Source organism: Castanea sativa, chromosome 11 (genome assembly GCF_040712315.1).
Source record: "Castanea sativa cultivar Marrone di Chiusa Pesio chromosome 11, ASM4071231v1".
NCBI classification, from domain to species: Eukaryota; Viridiplantae; Streptophyta; class Magnoliopsida; order Fagales; family Fagaceae; genus Castanea; species Castanea sativa.
The window spans coordinates 62,126,132-62,153,627 of record NC_134023.1 but is presented as its reverse complement, the minus strand read 5'-3'; the positions used below and the strand labels follow the sequence as shown (position 1 = coordinate 62,153,627).

The following is a 27,496-nucleotide window of genomic DNA, read 5'->3' as shown; positions in this document are numbered from 1 at the left end:
TGGTCAAATTAATTAAAGCAAATTTACCATGACAGTGAGATCTACCTCAAATGACTTCCTCGTCCATAATAATGAGATAGAGGGTAAGGTTTTGATTCAAAACGTACTGAATGCATAATATACCAACAATAATAATAAATGATAAAAAAAGACTAGATGCTAAGGTCCAACCCTATCAATTGCCATTTATTGTGTCAAATCTATTTGTAATAAGTGAATGCATTAGTTAAAGATTTTTATTTTTATTTTAAATTTAATAAAAAAGAAGTGTTAAATTATCATTGAGATTGAGTATGGATGACCTTATTTTGACTGTCTTACTTTGTTTAAAAGTACAACTATAGTTAAAAAAAAGTGAGGCTTTAAAAAGCTTTACATAAGTTCGTGGTGAAATTAAATTGACATTTTAATCTAAAACAAACAGAATCTTAGCATATAAAGTTCATGGTTAGGCATATACTATTTTCGAGTATAAATAAATCATCAAAAACCCAATAATTAAAAAAAAAAATTAAACTCATGTTTATATTCAAAAGAAATTAAAATAATAAAATAAAATAAAGAAAGAGTATAATTTGAATTTATATATGTATGTAATTGTAATTTTCTTTAATTGTACCGTTCCTATGCATGGATTATATACTAATTTTAAATAATGCTCGACTACAACATTGACGAGACTTTTCCTTAGCAAAAGTGTGAAAAAGTGGCCCCAAAATTGGTGTCTTAAGCACCAGTGTACCCTTGGAAACAGCAAATATTATAGACTCACTCAATTTCACTGTTGATTTCACAATATGCTAATTTTTGCAAGCAAAAAGTAATGGTTCCGTATAATTATTAGTATGCAGAAAATATTCAAATACTCGTAATGGCATATTTTAGTAAAGTTGTGAACTTGACACAAGACTTTCCTTGGTATCAACGTCAGCCCCTAAAACAAGAAGCAAGGAGTTTTGTCTTATTTTCTTATCGCATATTTGGATTAGTGACAGTAACACCAAGTTTGGCCATCTCTTATTCCAATCCACTTCACTTACTGACGAGATAAGAATCCACTTTAGAGAGTGACAGGAATGAAATCTTGAAACAAAAACCTCTGTATATTAGAAACAAACCTCAATGACGACAAAAATAAATCTCCCCTCATCAAAAATAAATAAATAAATCTCCAATATTACCACCAACGTAGCCATGGATTCTAGTCCTTCAAGTCAAAGAGCTTAATTCCATTTGACTCACTCTTCAATCAAGTAACAGACACCAAACCCTGTTTTTGTTCTGAAACTACTTTGATTGTTTAAGTAGATTGGCTCAACAAGCATGGGAATTTTCTAAGGGGGTTTTCTGGGTTTTTGATCAATTTCAAAACCCAGCTGGGAATTTGAAGTTGGTGGTGTACTTGATCAGTTCTCAAGGAGGAGCTAATTGGGCATTCTCTGGTAATTTTCTATCAGCTTAAGCTTTCCTATAAGCTTAAATAATGTCCCCACAGTCAATAGTTATCAATACACATCCACTTAAGCATGCTATTTGTTTTTTGTATAATAGGTAACATTTTATATAATTCTGGCATGGTTTTCATTCAGGCTTTGTTTAGTTGCAGGGAAAATGTTAAAGCAGAATAAAAACTAGGTGTTGAATTTGAACATTTGTTTTTTTAATGTTATTTTGGAACCTAGAAGCATTTAGCTTTGTACTTTTTTTTTTTTTTTTGGGTTAACTTTTTGTTGAGCTTTTTCTGTAATTTTAGAAATTTTCTTGAATTATGTCATGGTTTCATTCAGGCTGTGTTCGGTAGCTGGGAAAATGTTGGAGCAGAATAAAAATAAGGTTGCCTGTTACAGTAGCACTATTAATTATTTGTCTTTGTTTTGTTTGGCCTTTTACCTTTTTTTTAGGGTAACTTTGTATTGAGCTTTGTATTTAGTTTTAGAATCAATTGCAGGGTAAAGTTTAGGTACAAAAATTGCCTTTTCTTTTCTGGCATAGTTGTTTTCAGATTTTAACGTAAATCTGGATACAATTGCAGAAGAAATTTGGATTAAAAATTGGTATTTTTGGTGTCGGTTGTTCTGCTTGTTTGAAGTTTCTTGGACTTTATGTTTCTACTTCATGATCACTTGCCTGATACAGTGATACTGTTGACATGGGGAGGAAAAGTTTCATTGAATTGAAACTGCTTTCGGATAAAGTTATTAGAGCATCCACATCAGTGTATCTAAAATCATGTATAATGCAAATTTTTTTTAATTTTACACATTTTGAGCTACATCAGTGTATCTAAAACTAGCTAAAATAGTGTAAAATCATCCCGAGCTACAGTACCGTGTATATTTACACAGTTACTGTAGCTCGGGTAAACAATATTTTATCATTTCTCCTTCGCTCCTTTTTTTCTCTCTCTGATCCGTTCTTAACAGACTCCATCATTTTCTCAACACAGAATACAGAGATATACTTTGCTCAAAAAAAAAAAAAAACACAGACATACACAAACAACCACAGATCGGTGCTTGACTTGTAGATCGGTGCTTGACTTGTAGATCGGTGCTTGACTGGTCGGAGCTCGTGGGTCTTGCCGTGGATCGGAGCTCGCGGACGCTGGATCGGAGCTGGCGGATCGGCGATCGGAGCTGGCGGATCGGCGATCGGAGCTGGCGGATCGCGATCAGAGTTGGCGGATCGGTGATCGGAGCTCGCGGATCGGCGATCGGAGCTCGCAGATCGCCGATCGGAGCTCGCAGATCGCCGATCGGAGCTCGCCGATCGGACTCGCGGATGGTGATCGGAGAGGGAGTTGATGGAGAGGGAGAGGGAGAGGGAGTTGATGGAGAGTCTGAGAGAGATGGGTTTAGAGAGAGAGAGCGAAAGTGAGAAATGAGTTAGGAGAGAGAGAGAACGCGGTAATTTAAGAGGTTGTTGGAGAAAAGAATAAAATATTAAAGAAAATTAATTATTTAATTAAAAAGGGTGTAGGATAGATGAACTGATGTGGAGGTTTTGTAAAATTAGATGGGTAAAATAGAAAAAGTAGATTTTTAGTGTAAAAGTGGGTGTGTAAAATGGAGGATCTGATGTGGATGCTCTTAGAAACCTAAAATTGGCCCTGTTTAATTCTGTTCTGGAATTTATGGGAAATTTTATTTTTTGACATTTTTGGCTGTTTTCAAAAAGTAGTGTTTAAAACAAGGTGAATATTAACCAGCACCGCTTTAAGTGCAAAAAAGACAAAAAATATTGTCAGAAAAAGTCAAAAAATATCAAATAGTACATATATATCTGAAAAAGTGACCTAAATTGTAAAAAGAGTAAAAAATTGTGTTAGAAAAAAGCAAAAAAATTTGTAGTTAGCTGGTGTCCGTTAACACAACCCTTCAAACAAGTAAAGAAAAAAATTGTGACATGTTTCTATTGATACTAATGAAGTGGAGAGAGAAAACATAAACGGAGGTTATTCACTCACATGATAATTTGTTGAAAGCAAATTTTAAAGAATGTGTGTTCTTTAACTTCTTCCTTTGACTTGGAAAACTAAATCTTTTTCCTCAAAATATATTTTTAAAATTTAGCTTTTTTTTTTTTAAACCTTTGTTGGATTAAGTTTATAATTATTTGAAAAAAATCAAACAACTTAAAGAGAAAGATTCAATATCTTTCTTCCTTCTCTCAGCTTTCTCAATTTCTAAATAATCATAGTTTACTGTTATTATTTGTGGCAATTATTATTTCTCCTACACATCTGATCTCATTCTAGCTGTTTTAAAAAAAAATTCAGATATCCATTCCCACTGCATAGAGTTTACTCTCAGTTGTTATGGCAGGAGCCAAAGATGGCAGACCTTCTGCATCCCTTGAATCCGGTCCCTGGATGCCACTATCTCCTGGGTTAGGATCACAATTCAGGAGGCCACTATCTGGGGAGGTGGCTCTGCAGTTGATAAAACTTCTTGATGAATGTGCTATCCATATAGCTGCCGATAGTATGCAGAGTGCTAATATCTGTCTTGAACATATTTCCCATTTTGCCTCTGCTGATGGTGATGCAATTCAGCGAATTACTGCATACTTCATTGAGGCATTTGCTAATAAAATGCTTAAAAACTTACCTGGTCTGCATAAAGCCTTCAATAAGACAAAAATATCATCAGTTTATGAGGAAATTCATGTTCAAAGATTGTTCTTTAAGCTTTGCCTTTTCTTAAAGGTTGCATATGTGATCACAAACAGGGGCGGAGCCAGGGGGGGTCGAGGGGGGGCAGTCGCCCCCCCTGGCCCGCCCAAAAATAACTTTAGTTATTTTGTTATTTTCCAAATATTTGTTGGTTATATTAATTACTATCCAGTTACATTTATGGATGAACTTGTGTTTTGTTGTACCTGACGTTTATTACTGTTAAGCGTTTTAACTATGTATTTTGATCATTGGAATTGATCAGGTAAACTCACACAAATTGTCAATCATCCTTTTTCGTTTAGTAACTTGGCTTTTAAATTGACCTATATGTTAAAAAGGTCAATTAATTTATCATCTACCTACTGTTTTAAAGGGAGGGGTAAATTGCCTTTCATGTTAGGAGCTATGCTCTGTTTCTTGGTCTAGAAACAGAGTGTTTCTGAACCCAATCAAAACCTTTTTTTCTCATATCACTTCATTTCTTAATTAAGTCTTTTTTTTTTAATTAAAATAATCTTCTACTAAACCAAGTTTAAAATTTCTCACCGCTTCAATTTAAAGCAGCAGGTCTATAGCCGATGTCCCAATGACTCATTATACAAACATTTTAAATATATTGTTATAGTTTTGACACTTTTATATTGAGTTAATCTCACAGTTTATTTTGAGTACATTGATTAATTTCTTGAATTGTAGATAAATACATTGATTAATCTCTTCAATTAATTTTTATTTAATATGAATCGATTATCTTTATTTATTTATTATATTGTTATTTATTTATTTTTATTAATATAGACTAATAATTTTTAGATTAATTTTGTTTTCAATCATAACCTTGCCCCCCCCTAAACTAAAATCTTGGCTTCGCCACTGATCACAAATCAGGCAATTATAGAAGCTATGGAGGGGGAGAAAGGCAGTTCATATTATTGATCGCTATTCATTTGGGCCTGCCCAGTGGTTTGATCTTCTTCAGAAATTAAGTTCACAACTAGACGGCCCACCCCATTTGAAAATTACAGCAATTTATGAAAACAAAGAGGTATTAGAGCAAATGGATCTTCAGTTAACGGAAAAAGCAAACAATTTGAACATCCTATTTCAATTCAATCCTATAGTGAGCAAATTAGAGAATCTTGATCTAGAAAGTTTGCACGTTAAGACTGGAGAAGCTCTGGCAATCAGCTCTGTACTTCAGCTACATTCTCTCTTGGCTACTGACGAGGGAATGGTGAGGAACTCGCCTGTGGCATCAAAGAACCGGCCGAAAGTTTTACATATAAACCAGCGGCCTTAAAGAGAGCTCCTTAAGAAGGATCTGGTTAGTTTGTACATGGACACACCTGATTACACTCCCACATCCAGAGGCGGCCCAATTATATTGGGCTCTAAAGTAAAAAATTTATTCGGAGTTTTTAATATATAAATATTAATTAAAAAAATTATTTAATACTAATTAAATTATGGTTAATTTGATACATTAAATATATAAATAATATCAATTAGACTAATGTTAATTCTATATAAAGAATTATAGTTGAACTATAAATATTAAAAAAAATAAAAATATATTGAGATTAAAAAAGGTACTTTATTTTAGATATAAGACGATGCATAGTTAAATAAAATTGTAATCTAATTTTTAATTTTATATTTTGATTTTACGAGAGGGAGATAGATATTATTTGGTGTGTGGTTTTGTAGGATATTAGTTTACAAAAGTTAAAGTCTCAAACTATTAGGGGAGATTAATCTATAATTGATGATTTAACACATTTGCAACATCTTTTTGAAATATTTTAGGATTTTAATTGAGTTAAGGTTCTACTGAACTCATACTTTGAGAATCTTAATAGAAATAAAAAAGAAAAATATACTAATTAAAAGCACTATAAAATTTTCAAAATATAATATGACATTGTTTCTCATTGATGAACTTCATCAGTTTAACTAATGAATGTTTATATCACTTTTTTGTAATTAATAACATGACAATTTGTAAGTCAATAATAAAATTTGTAGTATTTTTAACATCATTAATATAAAAAAATGTACAACCTTTAGAAATATATATAATTTTATAAAATTTTAGGACTTTTAACTATGAAAAATTGGGACTCTTTTTCTAAGAAAAATTTTGTTTTTCGGTGGGCCTTTAGGCGTAGGCCTAACTTGCCTAGGCCTTGGGCCGGCCCTGCCCACGTCATCCCCACTATCTCTAAGTGTTTCCTCAAAGATGGAGAGCTTTCTAAGTTCTCTTCGGGGCCTCTCACCGAAGTTGATAGTGATAACTGAGCAGGAAGCAAACCATAATGGTCCTACTTTAATGGAGAGAGTCGTAAATTCATTCAAATTCTATGCTGCTCTCTTTGATTGTTTGGATTCCACAGTATCAGGAGCACTGATAGATCGACAGAAGATTGAGAAGATGCTTTTTGGAGAGGAAATTAAAAACATCATAGCATGTGAAGGAGTGGAGAGAAAGGAGAGGCATGAGAAACTTGAGAAATGGATTTTAAGGCTTGAGTTGGCTGGTTTTGGGAGGGTACATTTTAGCTTTCTTGGTATGTTAAAGGCAAAAGAGTTATTGCAGAGCTATGATCATCAGTATAATGTCAAAGAAGAGAATGGATGTTTGGTTATCTGCTGGCGAGATAATCCCCTATTTTCGCTTTCAGCTTGGAGGTAAAACTGAGATTATTTGCCATGGGGCCAATGATTTCTTTTCCTTTTCCTTTCTGTTTGTAATTTTTCTTTATCTTTGTAGAAAAGGGATCTATATGTTTTTCATTTCTGCAAGTGTATACGGAATGGTTTTATAGATTGAGCTTTTTTCTATTTGGCTGAGACAAATAAGTTTATGGATAATGAATAATCTGTCTCTCTAGCATGTGATATACCCCAATAGCCTTATTCTATTATTAGAAAAATTACACTTGTATCCAATAGTAGAAACACTGCTACAAACATGACTGATTTGGAACATGTAATACTGAAGAACTTGGAACTCTCAGAAGTGCAAGACAGACACATTGTATTCAACCACAGCATCTCCAGTTTTTGGAGTAAACGACACTGTCTTCGCCAAGGCATAGCCCCGAGCATATCGGAAAACTCCACTGCCTCCAACGATTGGCATTTCCCTGACCTTATTGAGAAAAGGATTACGCCCAAGAATGCTAAGGGCACTCCCATTATACTTACCTTCCAAGAAAGCGAAATTCATCACCATAAGCAAGGCAGAGTCATGTTGAGAAGCAAATGCATATATTCCCTGAGCTCTTCCCACAAGCTTTGAACTAGCCTCTGGCCATTCAGTCAATGGATCATCTGTCATAAAAGTAGTGCTAAATGACCTGTTTGCTGGTCCAGCGATTCTAATGGCAGTCGGGTTTGTTCCATCAAGGGTGTCATGGAAATAGAAGTGGAGGCGGGTCAGTTTCTCCATGTGTTTTGTTAATATGGTCATGGGGGATTGTTCAGAGAATACTCCATTAATGATGGTGAAGGAAGTTGAGAAGAGCATGAGATAGAAGGAGAAGAAAGTGAGAACAGAAGTCATATTGTAATAGTAAATTTTCCACTATGTTGTTCATTGGTAGAGAAGATTATTTATGGGGTGCTAAAATAAAAAGTGACAATGACATAAGCTTTTCATATGATTTGTGGCATATGAAATGGCAATATTGCTTTCATGGTTCTGAGAGTCTTCAAGTTTTATCGAAGATGGAATAAAAAAAAAAAAAGTTTTATCGAAGATGACACTCAGCCTCCTCTCAACAATAACAATGAAGGGACATGGGTTGCTTAATTGTGGGACTCTATCTTCTAGAAACATGTGACATGATATGTGAAATGAGTAACTCAGACTCAGCCACGTGTTAAAGTTGTTCCCAAGTAATAAAACCCTCCTGGTCAAGTTGATGAGTGGTGACAAAAGCATGACCATGGAGTGACTAATATCTGAAATTAATATATAAAAACCCCCCTCATAGTTTTAAAAATGACAAGTTAACAACTGATATTAATATTTGTATTATTTTTAATTTTAATTTTTTTGGTTATATAACCAACTTAATTAGTATGTTTTATTATTTTCTATGAGAATTTAATTTGAAAGTTATTTATTTTGACTTATTTGTAATGGACATTAAATGGTCATATGGAGTTACGTATTTGTTATATAAATCAAAACTTTAAGGGATAGAAATTTGTTTATAAGAATAGGAAGGAGTTCTTTACCTTTTCCATAACCTCAAGTGAAGTTATTGTAATTTTAATTCACCATTTGTTTGGTTATTTGTTGGCAAAATAATCCCATATTTTCCATTTAAGCTTGGAATTAGTCTAAGAGGTAAAACTAAGATTATTTTTCCATGGTGTCAGTGATTTCTTTCCCTTGTACTTTCTATTTGTTAATTTTATTTTCCTTTTTTGTACAAAAGAATCTTAAGTTTTTCATCTCCAACAAGTGCATATGGAAAGGATTAAGAATTTCATTCTGTTGTTTATTTATTAGTTGTTTCCTTTAAATATGTAGACTGAGCTTTTGTATATTTCAGGATTTTTAGATTTTGGCTACTTCTATGACAAATTTATTTGTAATTATTTTGGGTCTTGATTTTGTAATAAATATTGGCAAACTTGCGCGATGCGTAGAAAAAATTGATATTTGTTTTATGTTAAATATAAAAAGAAAATATTAAAAGACAGTTATAAGTGTTAGTCCCAAACCCTTCTTAAAATGGTGTGATTATTTTCTAACAAATTATTGCTTATACAATATATTTCATTTTCTAAATTAAGTTATTATATTTGTTATTTGAATACCAGAGATCAAAAAGCAGAGATCAACAACCAGAGATAAACAACGAAGAAGAAAGAAGCAACGATGCAAAACCTAGCAACTCAGGCACCGATTCAGGCAATGGAAATTGGATCGGACGTGTGGTTTCTTGCCGCCGTTCCAGTGGAGGAGAAGAACACGTAGCTAGCAACCCAGGCGCCGATTTTGACCAAACCCAAGCAACGAAAGCTTTAGGCGATGGAAATCGGATTGGACGTGTGGTTTCTCGCCGCCGCTCCAGTAGAGGAGAAGAACACGTTGGAGTGGGGAGTTGGGAGTGGAGAGTGGAGAGTGGGTTTGATTTGTTTTGGATTTGATTAGTTCATGGGTTTTTGGGGCTTGGAAGTGGAGAGTGGGACGACATAAGTGAAAAAGGGAAAGGAAGAACAAGAAAGTCGCTCGGTTGCTGAAACAAAACGGATTTCTGAAACAAAAAGAAATCGAGTCCGTAGGACTTGATTTCTATTTGACAGAACTCGAGTCCTATGGACTCGAGTTCTATGCCTACGTGGACCAACTATCCACATAAACTACGAACGATATTGAAATCAAGTTCAATGCACTCGATTTAGCATTCCAAAATCGAGTCTAAAGAACTCGATTTTTTAGATACCAAATTAGTTTCAAAACTTGGCTAACTAATAATATACTTTGGTTTTTATAGTTATTTTAAAAAAAAAAAAAAAAAAAATCCCATCATCTTGTATTGAAAGGAAACAGCACCAGTGAGGTCCCGATACCACCTGTGCATCAAGAAAAAGCACCAGTGTCTCAGGAGTGCCATTGTGTTGCCATGGACTTCTGGTACTCCTGCAGAAACCCGAGAGCCCCATTCAAAATTTCTTTTGGATGAGTTTGGATCCTTTCAAAGTAGTACTTATTCCCCGCGTTCCAAATAATAAGGTTTATTATTTTGAAGTTATTTTGTATGAGAATTTAATTTGAGAAATATGTACTTCGACTCATTTGTGATGGACATTAAATGGTCATATGGGGTTATTTGTTATATAAATCAAAACTTCAAGGGATAGAAATTTCTTTACATTTTCCAAAACCTCAAGCGAAGTTATTGTAATTTTAATCTACCATTTGTTTGGTTATTTGTTGGCAAAATAATCCCATATTTTCCATTTCAGCTTAGAAATCTAGGAGGTAAAACTAATATTATTTTTCCACGGGGCCTGTGATTTCTTTCCCTTGTCCGATCTATTGATTAATTTTCTTTTCCCTCTTTGTCCAAAAGGATCTTAATTAAGTTTATTTTTTTTATCTCCAGCAAGTGCATATGGAAAGGTTTAAGAACTTCATTCTGTTGTTTATTTATTAGTTATTTCCTTTTTATATGTAGACTGAGCTTTTGTATATCTTAGAATTTTTAGATATTGGCTAATTCTTTGAAAAAATTATTTGTAATTATTTGGGTTTTGATTTTGTAATAACTAGTTGTAGAATTGCGCAATATACGAAAAAATTTGACTGTCTATTTTTATATTTTGTTAAGAGACAAATGAAAATATGAGACTTATAGGTGTTAGTCTCAAATTCTTCTTAAAATGACATGATTATTTTCTAAGAAATTATAGTTGATAAAATATATTAGATTTCTAAACTAAGCTCTTATATTTATTATTTGAAAGTGTTTTAAATTTTGTAAGGTTTTTCTAAATAATGTAATGTATGGTTGTTATATGTTTCTAGTACTCCTTACAAATGGTCTCTATGCATCTTGAATGACCTAAAGAGTAAGCAGATATAAGTCATATAAATCCATCATTTATATTTGAAAAAAAAAAGTACAAGACTTTAATAAAATAAGAAAAATGTAATTTTATCAAGAACTTATCAATATTACATTGAGAATGTGACATAAATTATCAACGAAGCTACTCATCTTTTTACACAAACCTGTCCTCACAATGCATCACTGAAATGGACCAAATGGATTGAAGTGGACTGGAGCAAGAACCTACCAACAATATGTTGAAAATGTGACATAAATGTCAATGAACCAACTTCTCTTTCTACACAAATTACACAAACCCATCCTCACAATGCATCACTAAAGCGGACCAAATGGACTGAAGTGGACTGAATCAAGAACCTACCAACAATATGTTGAGAATGTGACATAAATGTCAATGAACCAACTTCTCTTTCTACACAAACCTCTCCTCACAATGCATCACCGAATGGACTGCATTGGACCGAAGTTGACAAACAGACTGAATTGATTGAATTGAATTGAAATTGACTAAACTAACCAAACTGGACTAAAATGGACCAAAGCATACCGAAATGAAATAAATGGACCACAATGGACAAGACGGACTGATCAATGGATTGAATTAGACCAAATAGATCAAAGTGAACCGAATGGATCAAAGTAGACGGAACTAGACTGAAGTAGACAGAATGGACCAAAATGGACCGCAATAGACCGAAGTGGACTGAATGAACCAATATGCTACTTTGATGTAATTCAATAAGAGTGTAGAAACAATAAATGTTACTCTTCAGTTTTTAGATATTACATATGTAGATGTAAAAAGTGGTAATGAAGGCTAAAGGTGAAGTTTTTGTTACTATACAAGAATTCCAATCTCTCAATTGTGGAAAATTCAATTAAGCTCAATCTTTTGAGGATTAAAGTTTTAGTAGTGCAAGCCCAAGTTTGATAGTGTGAGATTCATATATAAACTCTTGGTAAACTCTAGGTCAACCAAAACTTTGTTACGAGAATTCCGAGATTTTCTTCAAGAGTCAGTTTTGTGATAACCTCTAGCCCAAACAATATATATAATTCGACATTATGTTAATCCTAATTGAAAGTAGAGGAAGACTGCTACTAGAATACAAAGTAAAACCATTGAACCCATTCTTGTCTTCCACCCTCTCCAATTGAATTATCCTATAGAGGAGAATTTGCCACCTACCCACAATATCACCACTTGTGTCATTGGAGTGCTATTTTGAAACCATATAGATGGCAAAAATCTTAAATTAGCCTTGAAGTAATTGTGAGATATGTTTTGCATTTGGAAATCGACTTGTGACGTTGGATTACTGTGAAGATGAAGGCTATATCTAGAGTTGTAGCAGGATTAGGGAGCTCAAATACAATGTTTGTTTACCTTTACTAGAGGTCTTATAATTCAACATGCATCACAACTTTTTCATAGTAGATTTAACGAGCTGAACTAGGTCTTGGAGTGTTTTTCCCTATTGGAGTTCAATTCGTGAACAATTCATTGTCTCTTGTGTGTGATTGTTTTTGTTGTGTTTCATAAACTGTGTTTATCAAATCACCATTGAAACTGTGTGATTGTTTTTGTTAACTTATTTTACTATTCAGCTTATTTTTGCTATTATTCATGGGTTTCACTATACTTTTTGATACTATTTATGGGTTCTATTGTACTATTTATAGGTTCTACTGTACTATTTCATCTAACTTTTACTTTTATCTATGGTATTTTCAGCAAAAAGTTTTTAGTTTCAACAAAATGAGTGGATCCCAAACGAATCTTATAACTGTAAATTACTTGAAACCAGTAGAAAGCTGAAATAGGAGCATAAACGAAAATTTTAGTATATTTGGCTGAGAGCCCCTTGAGACAATGTTTATTTTATGGAAGTTTACGGATAATGAAATATACCCCATTGTAGTTGCATTAGGTCTTGGTGAGTAATATACTTTCAATTTTTTGAGGACCTAACTAGTCACTAGTTTTAGAATAGAGATTGTTTTTTTTTTTTTTTTGGATAGTCAAAAAAATGGGTAGGGAGGCAACCAAGGTGTCAATCTTACTTGGGTGTAACCATAGTAGCACCCTATTTGTTGGATTCGAATCCTGCTGAGTGCAGAGGGACGCGATGAGCCATAGCTACTAGGGGAATGATAGTACTTTCCTACAGTAGAAACACTACTACAGAGTACAGACATGACTGACTGGGAATATAACAACACGATGAAAAACTCAAATAATACTGATTAGTGATTACTGAAGAACATGGAACCCTCAGAAGTGTAAGACAGACACATTGTACTCAACCACAGCATCTCCGGTTTTTTGATTAAACGAAAATGTCTTTGCCAAAGCGTAGCCCCGAGCATAACGGAAAACTCCACTGCCTCCAACGATTGGCATTTCCCTGACCTTATCAAGAGTTGGATTACGCCCAAGAATGCTAAGTGCACTCCCATTATACGTACCTTCCAAGAAAGCGAAATTCATCACCATAAGCGGCAAGCCAGAATCACGTTGAGAAGCAAATGCATATATATTCCCCGAGCTCTTCCCAGAAGCTTTGAACTTGTCTCTGGCCTTCCTGTCAATGGGTCATCTATCATCATAGTAGAGCCAAATGACCTTTTTGATGGTCCAGCGATTCTAATGGCAGTCGGGTTTGTGCCATCAAGGGTGTCATGGAAATAGAAGTGGAGGCAGGTCAGTTTCTCCATGCGTTTTGTCGATATGACCGTGGGGGATTGTTCTGAGAACACTCCGTTGATGCTGGTGAAGCAGGAAGTTGAAAAGAGCATGAGATAGAAGGTGAATAAAGTGAGAACTGAAGCCATATTGAAATAGTTAATTTCCTACCGTGTTGTTTAGTTGTAAGCGCATTTGCAGCAGTGGAGCTAAATAGCTATATAGCTATTTTAGCTCCACCAAAACACCAAAAAGAAGCATGCATGAAATGAATCTATATTTTTTTAAATTATTCTTCTGACTTGTATCTATAGATAGATGTGCACTGTTCATGAGAGCTAAAAAAAATTAATTTTTTATTTTGTGTTCACATTACCTTTTTATTGTGGTGTTTATATTGTAGTAAGATGTATTATTTTATTGTGGTAGATATATTATTTTATTGTAATGTTTATATTATTTTATTGTGTTGAAAGCTAAAATAGATTCACTGCTGTAGCATGTGTGTAGGTAAAATAGATAAAGTAACTTTTGGTGGAGCTAAATTGCTAAATTTTTAACTCCACTGCTGTGAATGCTCTAAAAGTTATAATAGGTGGTAAAAACTAAAAAGTGGTTATTGTTGGAAATTGAGTAACTTCGACAGTATGTCCTATTTCGGCTGAATAACTTGGACATTATATCCAATCAGGGCCGGCCCAAGGCGCCTAAGGCCCACCAAAAAAACAAAATTTTCCTTAAGAATAAAGGTCCCACTTTCCATAATTAAAGACCCAAATGTTTATAAAATTATATTTATTTTTTCTAAATGTTGTACATTCTTTTTATTAGGGACGTTAAGAATACTACAAATTTTATTATTGGCTTACAAATTGCCATGTTATTAATCACAAAAAGTGATATAAACATTGATTAGTTAAATTGATGAAGTTCATCAATGAGAGATAATGTCACATTATATTTTGAACATTTTATAGTGCTTTTAATTAGCGTATTTTTCTTTTTCATTTCTATTAAGACTCTCAAAGTACGAGACCAATAGAATCTTAACTCAATTGAAACCCTAAAATATTTCAAAAAGATATTGCAAATCTGTTAAATCATCAATTATAGATTAATCTCCCCTAATAGTTGAGATTTTGATTTTTGTAAACTAATATCCTACAAAGCCACACACCAAATAATATCTATCTCTCTCTCTTAAAATCAAAATATAAAATTAAAAATTAGATTACAATTTTATTTAACTATGTATCGTCTTATATTCAAAATAAAGTATCTTTTTCAATCGTAATATATTTTTATTTCTTTTTATTAATAATTATAGTTCAACTATAATATTCAATTCTCTATATGAAATTGACATTAGTCTAGTTGGTATTATTTATATATTTAATGTATCAAATTAATCTTAATTTGATTAGTATTAAATAATTTTATTTAATTAATATTTACATATTAAAGCCTCTGCATAAATTTTTTGCCTTAGGTCCCAAATTATGTTGGGCTGGCCCTGCACCCATTTCCTTCTGGCTAACTGACTTAATATTGCTATATATAAACATGAAGTTATTTGAAAGAATAGACACAGTTTTGTATTAAAAGGAGTGGACGATTACTTAAAAATTAAGTTCTATATACAATCACTTATAGAATTTTCTATTTTGTCTCCTACAATTCCTTTCTATTTTATTACAGCTATGAGATAAGCTTTCAAATGATTTATGGCATATGCAGTTGCATTCACCAAAAGTGATGAAAGAAAAGCTATTGCTTTCATGATTTTGGGATTCTTCAAATTTTATGAAAGATGGCTCTCTCGGCCTCTCACCAGTATCAATGAAGGGAAATAGGATGCTTATTAATTGTGAATATCTATCTGAAAACCTGTGAAATGAGTAGATCAGAGTGAGCTAGGTGTTTAAATTTTCTCAAGGAAATTAAGCTCTTCTTATCAAGCTGGTGACAAAAGCATGACCATGGATTGCCTAAGCTAAGATAGTCGTTTTTTAAGTAACTAACACCTGAAATTAATATTTCTATTCTTTTAATTTTTAATTTTTTGGTTATATAACCAATCTAATTAGTAAGTTTTAATATTTTGAAGGAAATTATTTTGCATGAGAATTTAATTTTTTTTTTTAAATGTACATAGACTCATTTGTGATGGACATTAAATGGACATATGGGGTTACTTGTTTTATAAAACAAAATATCAAAAGATAAAAATTTGTTTAAAAGGGTAGGAGAGAGTTCTTGACATTTTCCAAAACCTCAAGTGAAGTTATTGTTGTTGAACGTGGCCGAAATCCAACCTCTAGCCCAAACCATACCTATATTTTGACCTTCTGTTAACCCTAATTGAAAGTGAAGGAAGCCAGCTAACATAATACAAAGTAAAACCAATGAACTCATTCTTGTCTTCCAACCCTCTCCAATTGAATTAATTTAGAAGAAAATTTGCCACCTAAACACAAGATCTTCACTTGTGTCATTTGAGTGTTGTTTTGAAACAACATAGATGGCAAAAATCTTCAAGTGGCATTGAAGTAATTGTGAGATCGGTTTTTCGTTCGACAATCAACTTGTGACGTTGAAGATGAAGGCTAGATCTGCATTAGTTGCAGCAGGGGTAGGTGATCTCAGATACAATGTTTGTTCACTTGTATTAGAGGTCTTATAAGTCAATGTGTATTGCAACTTTTTCATAGTGGATTTAACGAGTTGAATTAGGTTTCGGAGTGTTTTTCCCTGTTAGATTTTTACTTAATGAACAATTCTTCGTCTCTTTTGTGTGAATATGCGATTTTTTTTTTGTTGTGTTTGATTTACTGCTTTATCTAATCACCATTGAAATTGGCAAGGTAACTACTTAGACTATAATTGAAAATTTGTTAAAACTTGTAGAAAGCCGAACTAGGGGCATAAACGGAATTTTCGGTATATTAATTTGGCCGAGAGTCTTGAGACAATGTTTTATATATAGAAGTTGATGGATACTGAATACTCTTGCCTCTCTAACATGTGATAGAACCCATTGTAGTTACATAAGGTAGTCTTGATGAGCAATATACTCTCAATTTTTTGAGGACCTTACCAGTCACTCGTTTTTGAACAGAGATACTATACTTGTTAATTGAGAATAGCTAGCCTTAGTAGAAACAATACTACAGACATGCATGCATGACTGACTTGGAATACAAAAACAACTACTCTCAAACAATATTGATTACTGAAGGACTTGGAACCCTCAGAAATGCAAGACAGACACATTGTATTCAACCACAGCATTTCCGGTCTTTTGGTTAAACGAAACTGTCTTCGCCAAAGCGTAGCCCCGAGCATATCGGAAAACTCCACTTCCTCCAACGATTGGCATTTCCCTGACCCTATCAAGAATCGGATTGCGCCCGAGAATGCTAAGTGCACTCCCATTATACATGCCTTTCAAGAAAGCGAAATTCATCACCACAAGCAAACCAATGTCATGTTGAGAAGCAAATGCATAGATGCCCTGTGCTCTTCCCACGAGCTTTGAACTTGCCTCTGGCCCTTCTGTCAATGGGTCATCTGACATCATAATAGTGCCAAATGACCTTTTTGATGGCCCAGCGATTCTAATGGCAGTCGGGTTTGTGCCATCAAGGGTGTCATGGAAATAGAAGTGGAGGCGGGTCAGTTTCTCCATGCGTTTTGTCGATATGTCCATGGGGAATTGTTCTGAGAATACTCCATTGATGGTGGTGAAGCAGGAAGTTGAGAAGAGCATGAGATAGACGGAGAATAAAGTAAGAACAGAAGCCATATTGAAACAGTTTTAATTTCTTACTGTGTTGTTTAGTGGTGGAGGAGAGTATTTATAGAGCAGTAAAAAGTGGCTATTAGATAAGTTTTAAAATGGTTTGTGGCATATGATGCGCAATTGCATTCACCAAAAGTAATGAAGGAAAAGGAAAGTGAATGCTTTCATGATGATTCTCGGAGGCTGCAAGTCTTGTTGATGAAGATGGCTCTCACCGTTAACAATGATGGTCATGCTTTTGTTCCAAAAAATAAAGTTCTCCTGCTCAAGCTGGTAAAACTGCTAAATGTGTGGATCGAGAAGCTCATGACAAAAGCATGACCATGGATTGTCTAAGATAATCATATATTCTTTTATTTGCTAATCTTGATATACTAGTATTCCAAATCATGTCAGTGAGTTCATCTTCCTGTTAAGAGATGGCCTAACCTAAAACATGGCTTTTTTTTACCTTCCAATGTTTTGATAAATTTGGCTAGTCTTTGATTTCATAATTTCATTGTTATCTCAGTGTTACATTGTTAACCAGGTTTGATTAACTTCATGATGATTTTTATTTTTTCTTGCACTTTTCAACCTTATCATGAACTGAGATCTTGGTCCTTCATTTTAATCACAAAACTTGAAATGGAAAATCGTCGCATTAAGCTTCAACCATAGATGATAGGTGCATACTTAATCATTTAAACGAGAAAAAGGTTGAATTGCATGTGTGGTATTTCATTTAAATGGTTGGTAACAAAATGTAGAACCTAAAAAAGAAGAAGCTTTTCAGCGAAAGCAATTTGTTTATTTATTGAAAGTTGACAAAAGTATAGTTGTACCCAAAGAAAAGTGAGAGTTTAATGAATTGTATATGAATAAATAAATTAACATACTATAACGCTAATAGCCAAAAGCTAATCCAAACTCACAACTGATGTGATTGTTCCCAAATTTGGAGTGTTATTATGAGAATCTAAATTGGTCCCCGGTGTATGTGCTTTAATTGGAGAATACTGGTTCAACACTGAGATTCTCATTGTGGTGTCCATACCACTTTTCTTTTTGCCTCAGAGGAAAAAAATGATTGAAGATGAGCATGCTTGCTTCATAAACAAGGCTATATAACTTTATTTTTGGCAGCTTTCTTTAATTTTCCTTGTAAGTAACTTAATGTAAGTTGTTACAACTGCATAGTATTCTTGAACGATCCTTGTCTCACAAAAATGAATGTGATACACACACAAAAGCAACTGTTAATTGCATACAACTATGCACAGGGAATGTTTTTTTTTTGGAACATATATGGTACAGGTTGTTCTAGGAAAAGAAGAGAAGATGCCCCATATTGCTTAACAAATAGACACAACTGATTTAATTGGCCAAATTTGGACTAAATTTAACCCACGTTTAGCTCAGCCTTAAAAATTGAGCAAGCATAGACAAAGGTAACAGGCCCGAGCCCAGAACATTGGGACTAATACAATAAGTATGTAGACATGCCAAAATTGACAATAAGGCTGCGTTTGTTTCAACAGTAAAGTAATTCCAGAAAATGTTTTCAGGAAAGGAAAATATTTTCGGGAAAGGAAAATATTTTTAGATGTTTGGTGGCATTTTAAAAAATACTTTGGAAAATATTTTCAGGTGTTTGGTTGTCATCTTGAAAATATTATAGAAAATGCATTTTGTATTTGTTTCTCACATTTTCTTACATTTTCTCAGCTTCCAAACAAATATTATTTCGTGATATAGAACAACAAAACCCCAAAAAAAAAAAAAAAAAACTCATAAAATTTTCTCCATTCAAATCAACAAAAGCCAAATCGGTCAGAGAAGAACGAAGACAGAGAGAGAGAGAGAGGCGACTGGCGATGGCGCGATCGGCGAAGGCGCGATCGTCGAAGGCGCGATCGTCGAAGGCGCGATCGGCGAAGGCACGATCATCGAAGGCGCGATCGTCGAAGGTGCGATCATCGAAGGCGCGATCGGCGAAGGCGCGATCGGCGAAGGCGCGATCGGCGAAGGCAAAGGCGTGATCGACGAAGGCGAAGGCGCGAATCAGATCGGCGATGGCGAAGGCATGATCTCGCCGGTGCTGGGGTGTGACGAGACCGGTGCGATCTGGGGTTGGAGCCAGTGGTGGGGTGCGACTCGCCGGTGCTTGGCGCGATCTCTCTCTCTCTCTCTCTGCAAGTCTGTGAGCCCGGAAATCATTTGAAGTGAAAATAAGAACGGAAATGGTTTTACAGGATTTTGGGGCATGATTTACAGTCAACGGAAATCATTTTCCGTTTGACTGAATTTTCCAAGACAACCAAACACGCCCAGTGGTGTAAAATTTTTTCCGGAAACTGTTTACTGCCGAAACAAACGCAGCCTAAATTTTACGATTGCATGACATGGCATGTTGTTAATTGTAAATAATAAAGTAATGTTAATATTGGATAATATGAGAATCAATGGTAACCTACCAATTTAACATGAGTAAAATTTGTTGTGTATTTAATATTGCTCTTATGACGATTGAATCATGTCATTTTAGGTACACAATTTCTGTCTCTAGACTTTCTTATTGTTTTACACCATATAAGTTAAGTTTTTTGATCTCTTCTAATTCAATTTACTTATAAAAATTTGTAAGTATATACAACCATATTATTGTCCCCTCTTTGTTAACATTTGTTAGAATCTTGACACTAACTCACTCATATAAAGACAACATCATATTTGATAAGGGAAAAAAATGTAATTTTTAGTAAGATTAACGGTAAAAATGTGTCTGACAAAATTTGACATTGTTTTAATTGTTGAGATCTAAAATTGCAAGTTTTAAAAATCAAGAGACCAATTCAAAGGTGATTAAAAGTAAATTTTAGCCAATTTTTTTTTTTTATGTATTTTGGTCCACTACCCCAATAAATTGCATTATGAGTTCTTCTAGAATCATAACCTTTGTGTTACGACTCTGATGTAGTAGACTGTGGTTGGCTTCTTATCACTTTCATATAAACTCATCACTTTTTTTCTACCACTCACAATCAATTGTGTTAAAACTTAAAAGTTATGATACAAATACAAATATTGTGTCCCTACATTTTCTTTGTGACTTTTTTCAACTCAAATATGTTGCATGACAAAAAGATAAGCTAACTGATGATTCTAGTTCAATGTTTTCATGCTAGGGCCTGGCGCATCCCACCAAAATAGATCTGATCAGTTTAATATCAGTAGTTCAATGTTTTCATGCGTGAATATAGTAGAGTTTGGTGGGCTTTTCCTAAGGGTGCTTAAGCTTTAAAGAAAGTATAACGCTACCTACGTACTCGTTAGTCATCCCAAGGGTACTAATTGTTTACTGCTTTTATGAAGAGCTTGGGCTTGGGCTTCATAGCCGGTCTTTGAGAAACAAGTAAGGTCAGTTCATAAAACAGCTGCAAATTTTTAAAAGCTTAATCCCAATTGGGCCCTACGAATCTGAATAGTTGGACTTGGGTTGGACCTTTTGAGTACAAAGTATTAAGTGGCCCAAGCGCTAGTTGAGGCTTTGTCTTTTGTCTGATTTAACATGCTCTTGTACCAAAGCCTAGATGTATACTTGTCCAGGCCCATTTTCAAAGGGCAGTCAATACTAGGAGGGTATTTTGTGCATCGATTGCATACAATATCCATATTACTTGGGATTCACTGTAAAGAAAGGTATTGTATGCAACCATTTTATAAAATATAAATCCGATAAGTAAATTTTAAAATGTTGCTAAAAGAGAAGGAAGATGGTATATAAGTGTAATATCATGTCAACCTTAGAATTAAATTAGTATTTGATGCATATATATAATGATAATGAGCATGCATAAACTCACATTCATTCTCACACCTTAATCACATGAGATTATGGTGTGCATGAGATTTTGTTTTATTTATTTATTTTTTTTTTTGGTGTGGGAAAAGTATTAAAGCTAAAGCTTTGAGTAAGAATTAAGGGGAAATATCATTTGGCATCATATGCTTGTTATTGACTAGAAGAATGCTATCTTTGATTTTTTTTGGTGTGGGAAAAGTATGAAAGCTAAAGCTTTGAGTAAGAATTAAGGGGAAATATCATTTGGCATCATATGCTTGTTATTGACTAGAAGAATGCTATCTTTTATTATTATTATTATTATTATTATTATTATTATTATTATTATTATTATTTTTGGACTGAAAATGTGAGATATATACGCATATTGAGTCAACATAATTTGTGTTTATAACAGTTTATTGTTCAACTAGATCTGTGAAGAGAACTGTTCAAGCATGGCACAAATAAAGTTGGTCATTGAAGAGGTTACTCAGTAGTTAGAAGAGACATTTGGTTGGGAATTTAAATGTGGTAGACAAGGCATATATGTATAGAATTTCACTAAGTTTCATTGCAACAATATATCTGAGGCAACCATTGCGCCTAATACAATAGACTACTGTATTCGTTAAAACAAGTATATAAATAAAAACATAACCAAGAAAGCACAAGGAAATATCAACATATACGCCAATGACCTATAGCTTATCTGGGACCTCCTCTTACAAGTATTAGAAGAGTGAGAATGCGAATTTAAGATCCATTGGTACATGTAGCTTGCCCAAAAAAAAAAAAAACAACAAAAACTACTACTGCTATTGATCGAATGTGGCTATATCATACTAAGCCCTCACATAAACATTGTACTCAACAATGGCATCTCCTGTGCTAGGATCAGCTGAAATTGTATGTGCCAATGCATAGCCACGAGCAAACCTGAACAGCCCATTACCTCCAACAATAGGCATCTCTCTCTGATCATTAAATATTGCATTTCTCCCAAGAATGCTAATGCTACTACCATTATACTTACCTGCCAAAAATACAAAGTTCATAACCATAAGCAATGCCAAATCATTTTGAGCAGCCATGGCATAGAGACCTTGAGCTTTTCCAACAAGTTTTGATGTGGGTTTTGGCCCTTCGGTTAGTGGATCATCAGCCATCATCGTGTTGCCAAAGGTCCCAATAAAACTGTCAGGTGGCCCTGCAATTCTCACAACAGTTGGGTTTTTGCCACCTACAATGTCATGGAAGTAGAAGTGGAGGTGGGTCATCTTGTCATCTCGCTTTATTGCTATGTCCTGTACGACTTCCTCAATAAAAACTCCATTGATTGTATTGAAAAAGATAGAGAAGTGGGTGAAGTAAAGGGTGAAGAGAGTGAAAGAGAGAAAACAAGCCATTTTGGTATATTGTCACTAGCTCTGTTCTATGTCTTTTTTTAGTAGTAACACATTACACTTGTATCATTTATAGACTAGGCAAAGGACAGTTGATTTTCTTACCATTATTTAAGTTACACGAACTTTTAAAAAATAATAGCCAGCCTGCAGGTTGATGCATCTTGAAGAAACCATTTCTTTTGTTGCCTTTTTTATGGCTTTTAAAAGATTTCGGAAAGTTGTAGTAATTTTGAAGGGAGAATGATTATGTTTCCACTCATCACAAGAAAAATCACTAATTACACACAAAATGAGTCTGTACCATTTTTAGAAAACCAATATGTTTCTTCCTTCCCCTTTTAATTCTTTGGCCTCATCCTAACCCTAGGAAAACAACGAAAGAAGTAAGAATTAAATCTCAACATAATGCCGTACCAACAAAAAGAAATTCCATTCAATCTAAGAGTCTGTTTAGCTGGAGGGGTGGAAAAGTAGAAGAATAGAAAAGAGTGAGAGGATAGAAAAGTGGGAATATAGAAAAGATTTTAATTTCCTTCATTTTTGATTGGTTGGGAGTGAAAAAGTGGAGGAATAAAAAAAGTGAGTTTATATAAATTTACTCATATACCATTACTAAAAAATGATGTCCAATTAAAACAAAATAGTGACAAACAGCCCAAAAAAAGAAAAAAGCAATCACCCAAATTTATTAAAAAATAAAAATCATATCCTGAAAAAAAAAATCTAACGTAACAAAAAAAAAAAAGCAAAGGACCACATGACAACCCAGAAAAAGAAAAAAAAAAAAAAAAAAAAAAAAGCAACGTCTTAGGAAAGTATTAAAAAATTTATAACAAAAATGAGATAAAAGAATAGAAGAGGCAAACACCTAGTAAAACAGAAGGCTAAAAAAAAAGAAGCAACATTTTGAAGCCCATGTGCAACTTGCACATGGGCTTTTTGTCATTCAACCATCAATTTTTTCCATTGAGTTTTCTCTTTTCTCCCCTTCTTGGGGAGAAAACTTCTGAGTGGGCTCAACGAGAAAACACCCAGGCCACATCATTATTTTCCCCTCTCCCTCCTAACTAAACAACCTCCAAAATGTTTTCCCTTTTCATTTTTTTCTCCCTTTTTTTTTCCATCATTCCTAAAATCCACTCTACCAAATTCACCTTGAGGTCATGATTGCTTCAACATAAAACATTTCCCTAATAATGTTTAAAAAAAAAAAAAAATTCGGCGTTTAAGGTGGCTAACAACACCTAATCAAACCAAAATACTTTTCAATGATTAGTGTGGATGCCCCAAAAAATGAAAAAAGAAAAGCTAGTTTAGGGCTTTTCCCTATTTCTTTGAGTAGTTCTAGGACCACAAATTATTCCACAATTTTTTTGCCACAACTCTAACGTGGCAGATTGTGAGTAGTTAACTATCACTTATACATGGACCCACCATTTTTTCTTAAATTTATCAATCACACTCTACCATATCATAGTTGTGGCAAGAAGTTGTGAAAAATTATGTGATCCTAAACTTTTCCTATTTCTTTTGGTTTATCACACATTGGATTCTTAGCGACGTGACTCTTTGTGTAATTGTGTTTCTAGGGTGATGTGTGTGCGTATGAGTCCCTTTTTTTCTTACTTTTATTTTAAGAGTTGCCACTACCTATTGGTATTGTATTAGGTTTGACTGGTCACCTATTCGTCTAATTTATTTTAAGTTACCTAATTAATTAAACTGATTTTAAGAGTTTACAAATTAAGGTAAACAAAAAGTCTCGAACCAAAGATCTTAGACTCAGAAATTTAGTTACATGTGGGGAAGGTGTTAGACACTCCACAACGCCTATCCAAAGGATAGTACCCTATTTTAATTTAATTCAAACTTTTATCTTTTAAGTGAACAAAATAGATACTTGGCATTTTGATTTTTGAAAAAAGTTTGTGCAAACAATATATATATATATATATATATATATATATATATATATATATATATATGGACACACACACACATATACATGTGAGTATTTATTTACGTATAACATAACATGTGACTATTTAAGTCAAAGAATATTTACAATTAAAGCATGTTAGATATATACATAAATAGCATGTGAAGGAGCATGAAAATAGAGGAATATAGGAATAATATACAATAGCATGTGAGTAAAATATTTACTAGATAGATAGCACATGATTACTAACTACAACATACAAGTAAAGCACAAAAAATAAAGAGAGGGAGTTGGAAGGATAGCATCTTGTTGTCATCCACAATTTTCTAATTTTTACCATGCATAAGAGATGACATTAAAAATATGTTAGTGCCAAAGCAAAGAAAGAGGCTATGTAAGCTTGATGGGTGCCTATGAGTTCAATGGAGATTGAACCATAGGCACAAATTATCAACAATGCTATTCCAAGGAAAAGTTTTAAATTGCAATGCATGCACAAGTTTTGAAATGTTAGTTCTATTTTATTTTTGAAAGGAAAGTTTGGAAAAAGGTGTTGTTTTTTTGTTAAAGAAAAATCTTATTTTTGAAAGGAAGAAGTTTTAAAACTATACATTTTTTTTAGGAAAAAAAAAAAAGATTTCTTTCGAACAAGCTAAGTTTGCAAAAGGGAAATAAGTTTTCATCTTTTAGAAAAAGATTTTCTAGATATTTAAAAAAGAAAAAAAAAATCAAATTAGAGAGAAAATTCCAACAAGAAAATTATTGTATTCATCTCACTCCTATTTTGCTAAATGGTAGCCACACCCAAGTAAGACGTAGCTGGGATGCGCTACGACTTGGATGTGACTCCATGCACGTTCCACACCAAATCTTTTTTTTAAAGCCATAAAATTTTGAATTATAAACTTCAAATCAAATATGCTACAATACTACCAAATGATTTTTTTTTTTTTTTTAAAAGAAGAAAAAGAAGAATAGAACAAAAATTTAGAGCCGTGGTGGAGGAAGCTCAAGTTTTGGTTGCGTTTGAAACTTTCTTTTTTAGTTTTGCACTTAACTTCTAGGTCTTTAAAACTTTTTAAAAAAATAGGAGTGATGAGATATTGTAAGTTGGAAAACTGATGAGATTTTAAAATAAAGTAGAATTGGAGTGGAGATGTCATTGCTTGTGGCAAGTGGTGGAGTGTGGTTTAGGTGAAAAGGGAGCTTCATGGAAGCTTCCTAGCCTCAACAACGTTTGTTTATTTACAAAAAATACCCTAACTTGATTTTTAAAATAACCAATCTAATCACTTTATTGTTATGATATTTTTTTTAAAGCACTATATTACCTTCATTAAATGATATTATATTCATTAATTTATATCAATTGGCTTAAGAATAGCAATGAGTAATAATTTTTTATTATTAATTACTAACATTAAATATATATAATTTAAATATATATAAAATATATAAATACATATATATTTAATAATTAATTAATAAATATATCATGCTGCACCCGTGTTTTACTTTTTCAAAAATTGACGTACCGCTGCACTACACATGCACTTGTATCTGTGCAGGTGCTTCCTAGTTAAAAATACTACTCAAAGAGGGCGTTTGGATGCAGCTTATTGCTGCGTCCACGTTTTGCCCCCTTTTTTTTTTTTTTTTTTTTTTACTCGCTGCTGTGAGGGACAAGCGCGCAGTGCGCGCACTGTGCACGTACTGTGCATATACTTTTTTAGCAATTTTTAATTAAAAGTGGGTCCCGCAGCACTATTTACACATTTAAAAATTATTTTGCTACAGTGTTTTCAGTTTTCAGCAATAAGTTCTATCCAAACGGACCCAAAGTGTCTTCTATTTTGATTTTCCATCCATATAGAAGCAGCCGAAAACCAACAAAAAAAAAGTTAAAAAGAAAAGAGTTTCCACTACTATCCAGCACAAGAAAAGTAGGGTGGAGATGGCACTCCAAGCTTGGAAGGCTGGAATTAGTTCACTGCTCACGTTTTTAGTTTTAGTTTTATTTTATTTTTTTAATGAGCTATAGCTCCTCATTTAACAAACTGGTAAACAAAGTCCTAATTAGACTAAAATTGTATCAAAGCTCAAGTGTAATTTACCCTAAATTAAGCTAAAGCCAGATATTAACCCCTAAATTAACAATCCTAAATTAAGCTAAATCTAGAAATTAACTCCATATTAACACGTAAAGTAGAGTATAATTAACCCTAACCTATATTGATAATAGAGGGATAAACACTACAAAATAAATTAGTCGGTACAAGTAACACAAGGTTCGCCATGATAGTCAATGTCGGCGATGGTACTTCAGGTCCGACATCTCAAATCTCCAATGTTCATGGACAATGCAGCTCAAACTTGCAGTTTGCTTTATCTAACCCTAAGTAAAAAGGAAGCTCAGACTTATGAGCCTCCTTTTCACTTAGGGTGTGTTTAGTTGGAGGAGTGGAAAAGTGGGAGGATGGAAAATATTTAGTTTTCCCTCTTGTGTGTTCGGTTGGAGGGGTGGAAAAGTGGGAGACTGGAAAACTCTTTTGTTTGGTTGGAGAGAAAATGAGAAGAATGGAAAATGTAATTTATATAAATTGACTATTATACTCTTGTTACATAATATATAAGAAATAGATTTATTTGTACTCATTATATAATATAAAATTTATTACATCATATATATAAATTTATATTTATATTTTTATTATTATAATGTAAAAATTAGATTAGGTCATGTTGAAAAAGAGAGAGAGAGAGAGAGAGAGAGAGAGAAGAGAACGTTCAGGTAACGTTGAAAAAAAGAAAAGAAAAAAAGAATGTTGAAGATCAGGTCACGTTGGAGAAAAAAGAAAAAGACGAGAATGTTTCAGGTCACGATGAAAAGAGAGAGAGAGAGAGAGAGAGAGAGAGAAGAGAACATTGAAAAAAATAGATGAGAAGAGGGTATTTTTGTAAAAGTGCTACCATAACACTTTTCTCTCCAGATTTTCCTTCCGATTTGGAAGGAAAAAATGTGGGCTAGGAGAGAAAACTTTCTCCCCGGTTTTCTCTCCTTCCT

The 27,496-nt window shown here is 33.5% G+C and overlaps 3 protein-coding genes and 2 pseudogenes across 3 annotated transcripts; 1 reads left to right on the top strand and 4 right to left on the bottom strand.

Annotated features, from left to right (window-relative positions):
* Nucleotides 1-3,817: 3,817 nt before the first annotated feature.
* On the top strand, nt 3,818-6,869 carry LOC142614715 (GRAS family protein TF80-like; annotated as a pseudogene).
* A 205-nt stretch (nt 6,870-7,074) lies between these two features.
* On the bottom strand, nt 7,075-7,843 carry LOC142617609 (dirigent protein 22-like). Its single transcript, XM_075790521.1, has one exon. It carries the CDS (start codon nt 7,740-7,742, stop codon nt 7,191-7,193), a length of 552 nt encoding a protein of 183 aa, XP_075646636.1. The 5' UTR covers nt 7,743-7,843; the 3' UTR covers nt 7,075-7,190.
* Nucleotides 7,844-13,045: 5,202 nt separating this feature from the next.
* Nucleotides 13,046-13,605, bottom strand: LOC142614509 (dirigent protein 22-like; annotated as a pseudogene).
* A 2,772-nt stretch (nt 13,606-16,377) lies between these two features.
* LOC142617504 (dirigent protein 22-like) lies at nt 16,378-17,296 on the bottom strand. Its single transcript, XM_075790391.1, has one exon. The coding sequence runs from the start codon at nt 17,259-17,261 to the stop codon at nt 16,707-16,709; it is 555 nt and encodes a 184-aa protein (XP_075646506.1). The 5' UTR covers nt 17,262-17,296; the 3' UTR covers nt 16,378-16,706.
* A 4,372-nt stretch (nt 17,297-21,668) lies between these two features.
* On the bottom strand, nt 21,669-22,511 carry LOC142617673 (dirigent protein 22-like). The gene has a single exon (XM_075790627.1). The coding sequence runs from the start codon at nt 22,488-22,490 to the stop codon at nt 21,927-21,929; it is 564 nt and encodes a 187-aa protein (XP_075646742.1). The 5' UTR covers nt 22,491-22,511; the 3' UTR covers nt 21,669-21,926.
* Nucleotides 22,512-27,496: the final 4,985 nt, after the last annotated feature.

What these genes read in the sequence shown, in the direction of transcription:
- LOC142617673 (XM_075790627.1), bottom strand. Translation starts at nt 22,490, where the DNA reads ATGGCTTGTTTTCTCTCTTTCACTCTCTTCACCCTTTACTTCACCCAC.
- LOC142617504 (XM_075790391.1), bottom strand. Translation starts at nt 17,261, where the DNA reads ATGGCTTCTGTTCTTACTTTATTCTCCGTCTATCTCATGCTCTTCTCA.
- LOC142617609 (XM_075790521.1), bottom strand. Translation starts at nt 7,742, where the DNA reads ATGACTTCTGTTCTCACTTTCTTCTCCTTCTATCTCATGCTCTTCTCA.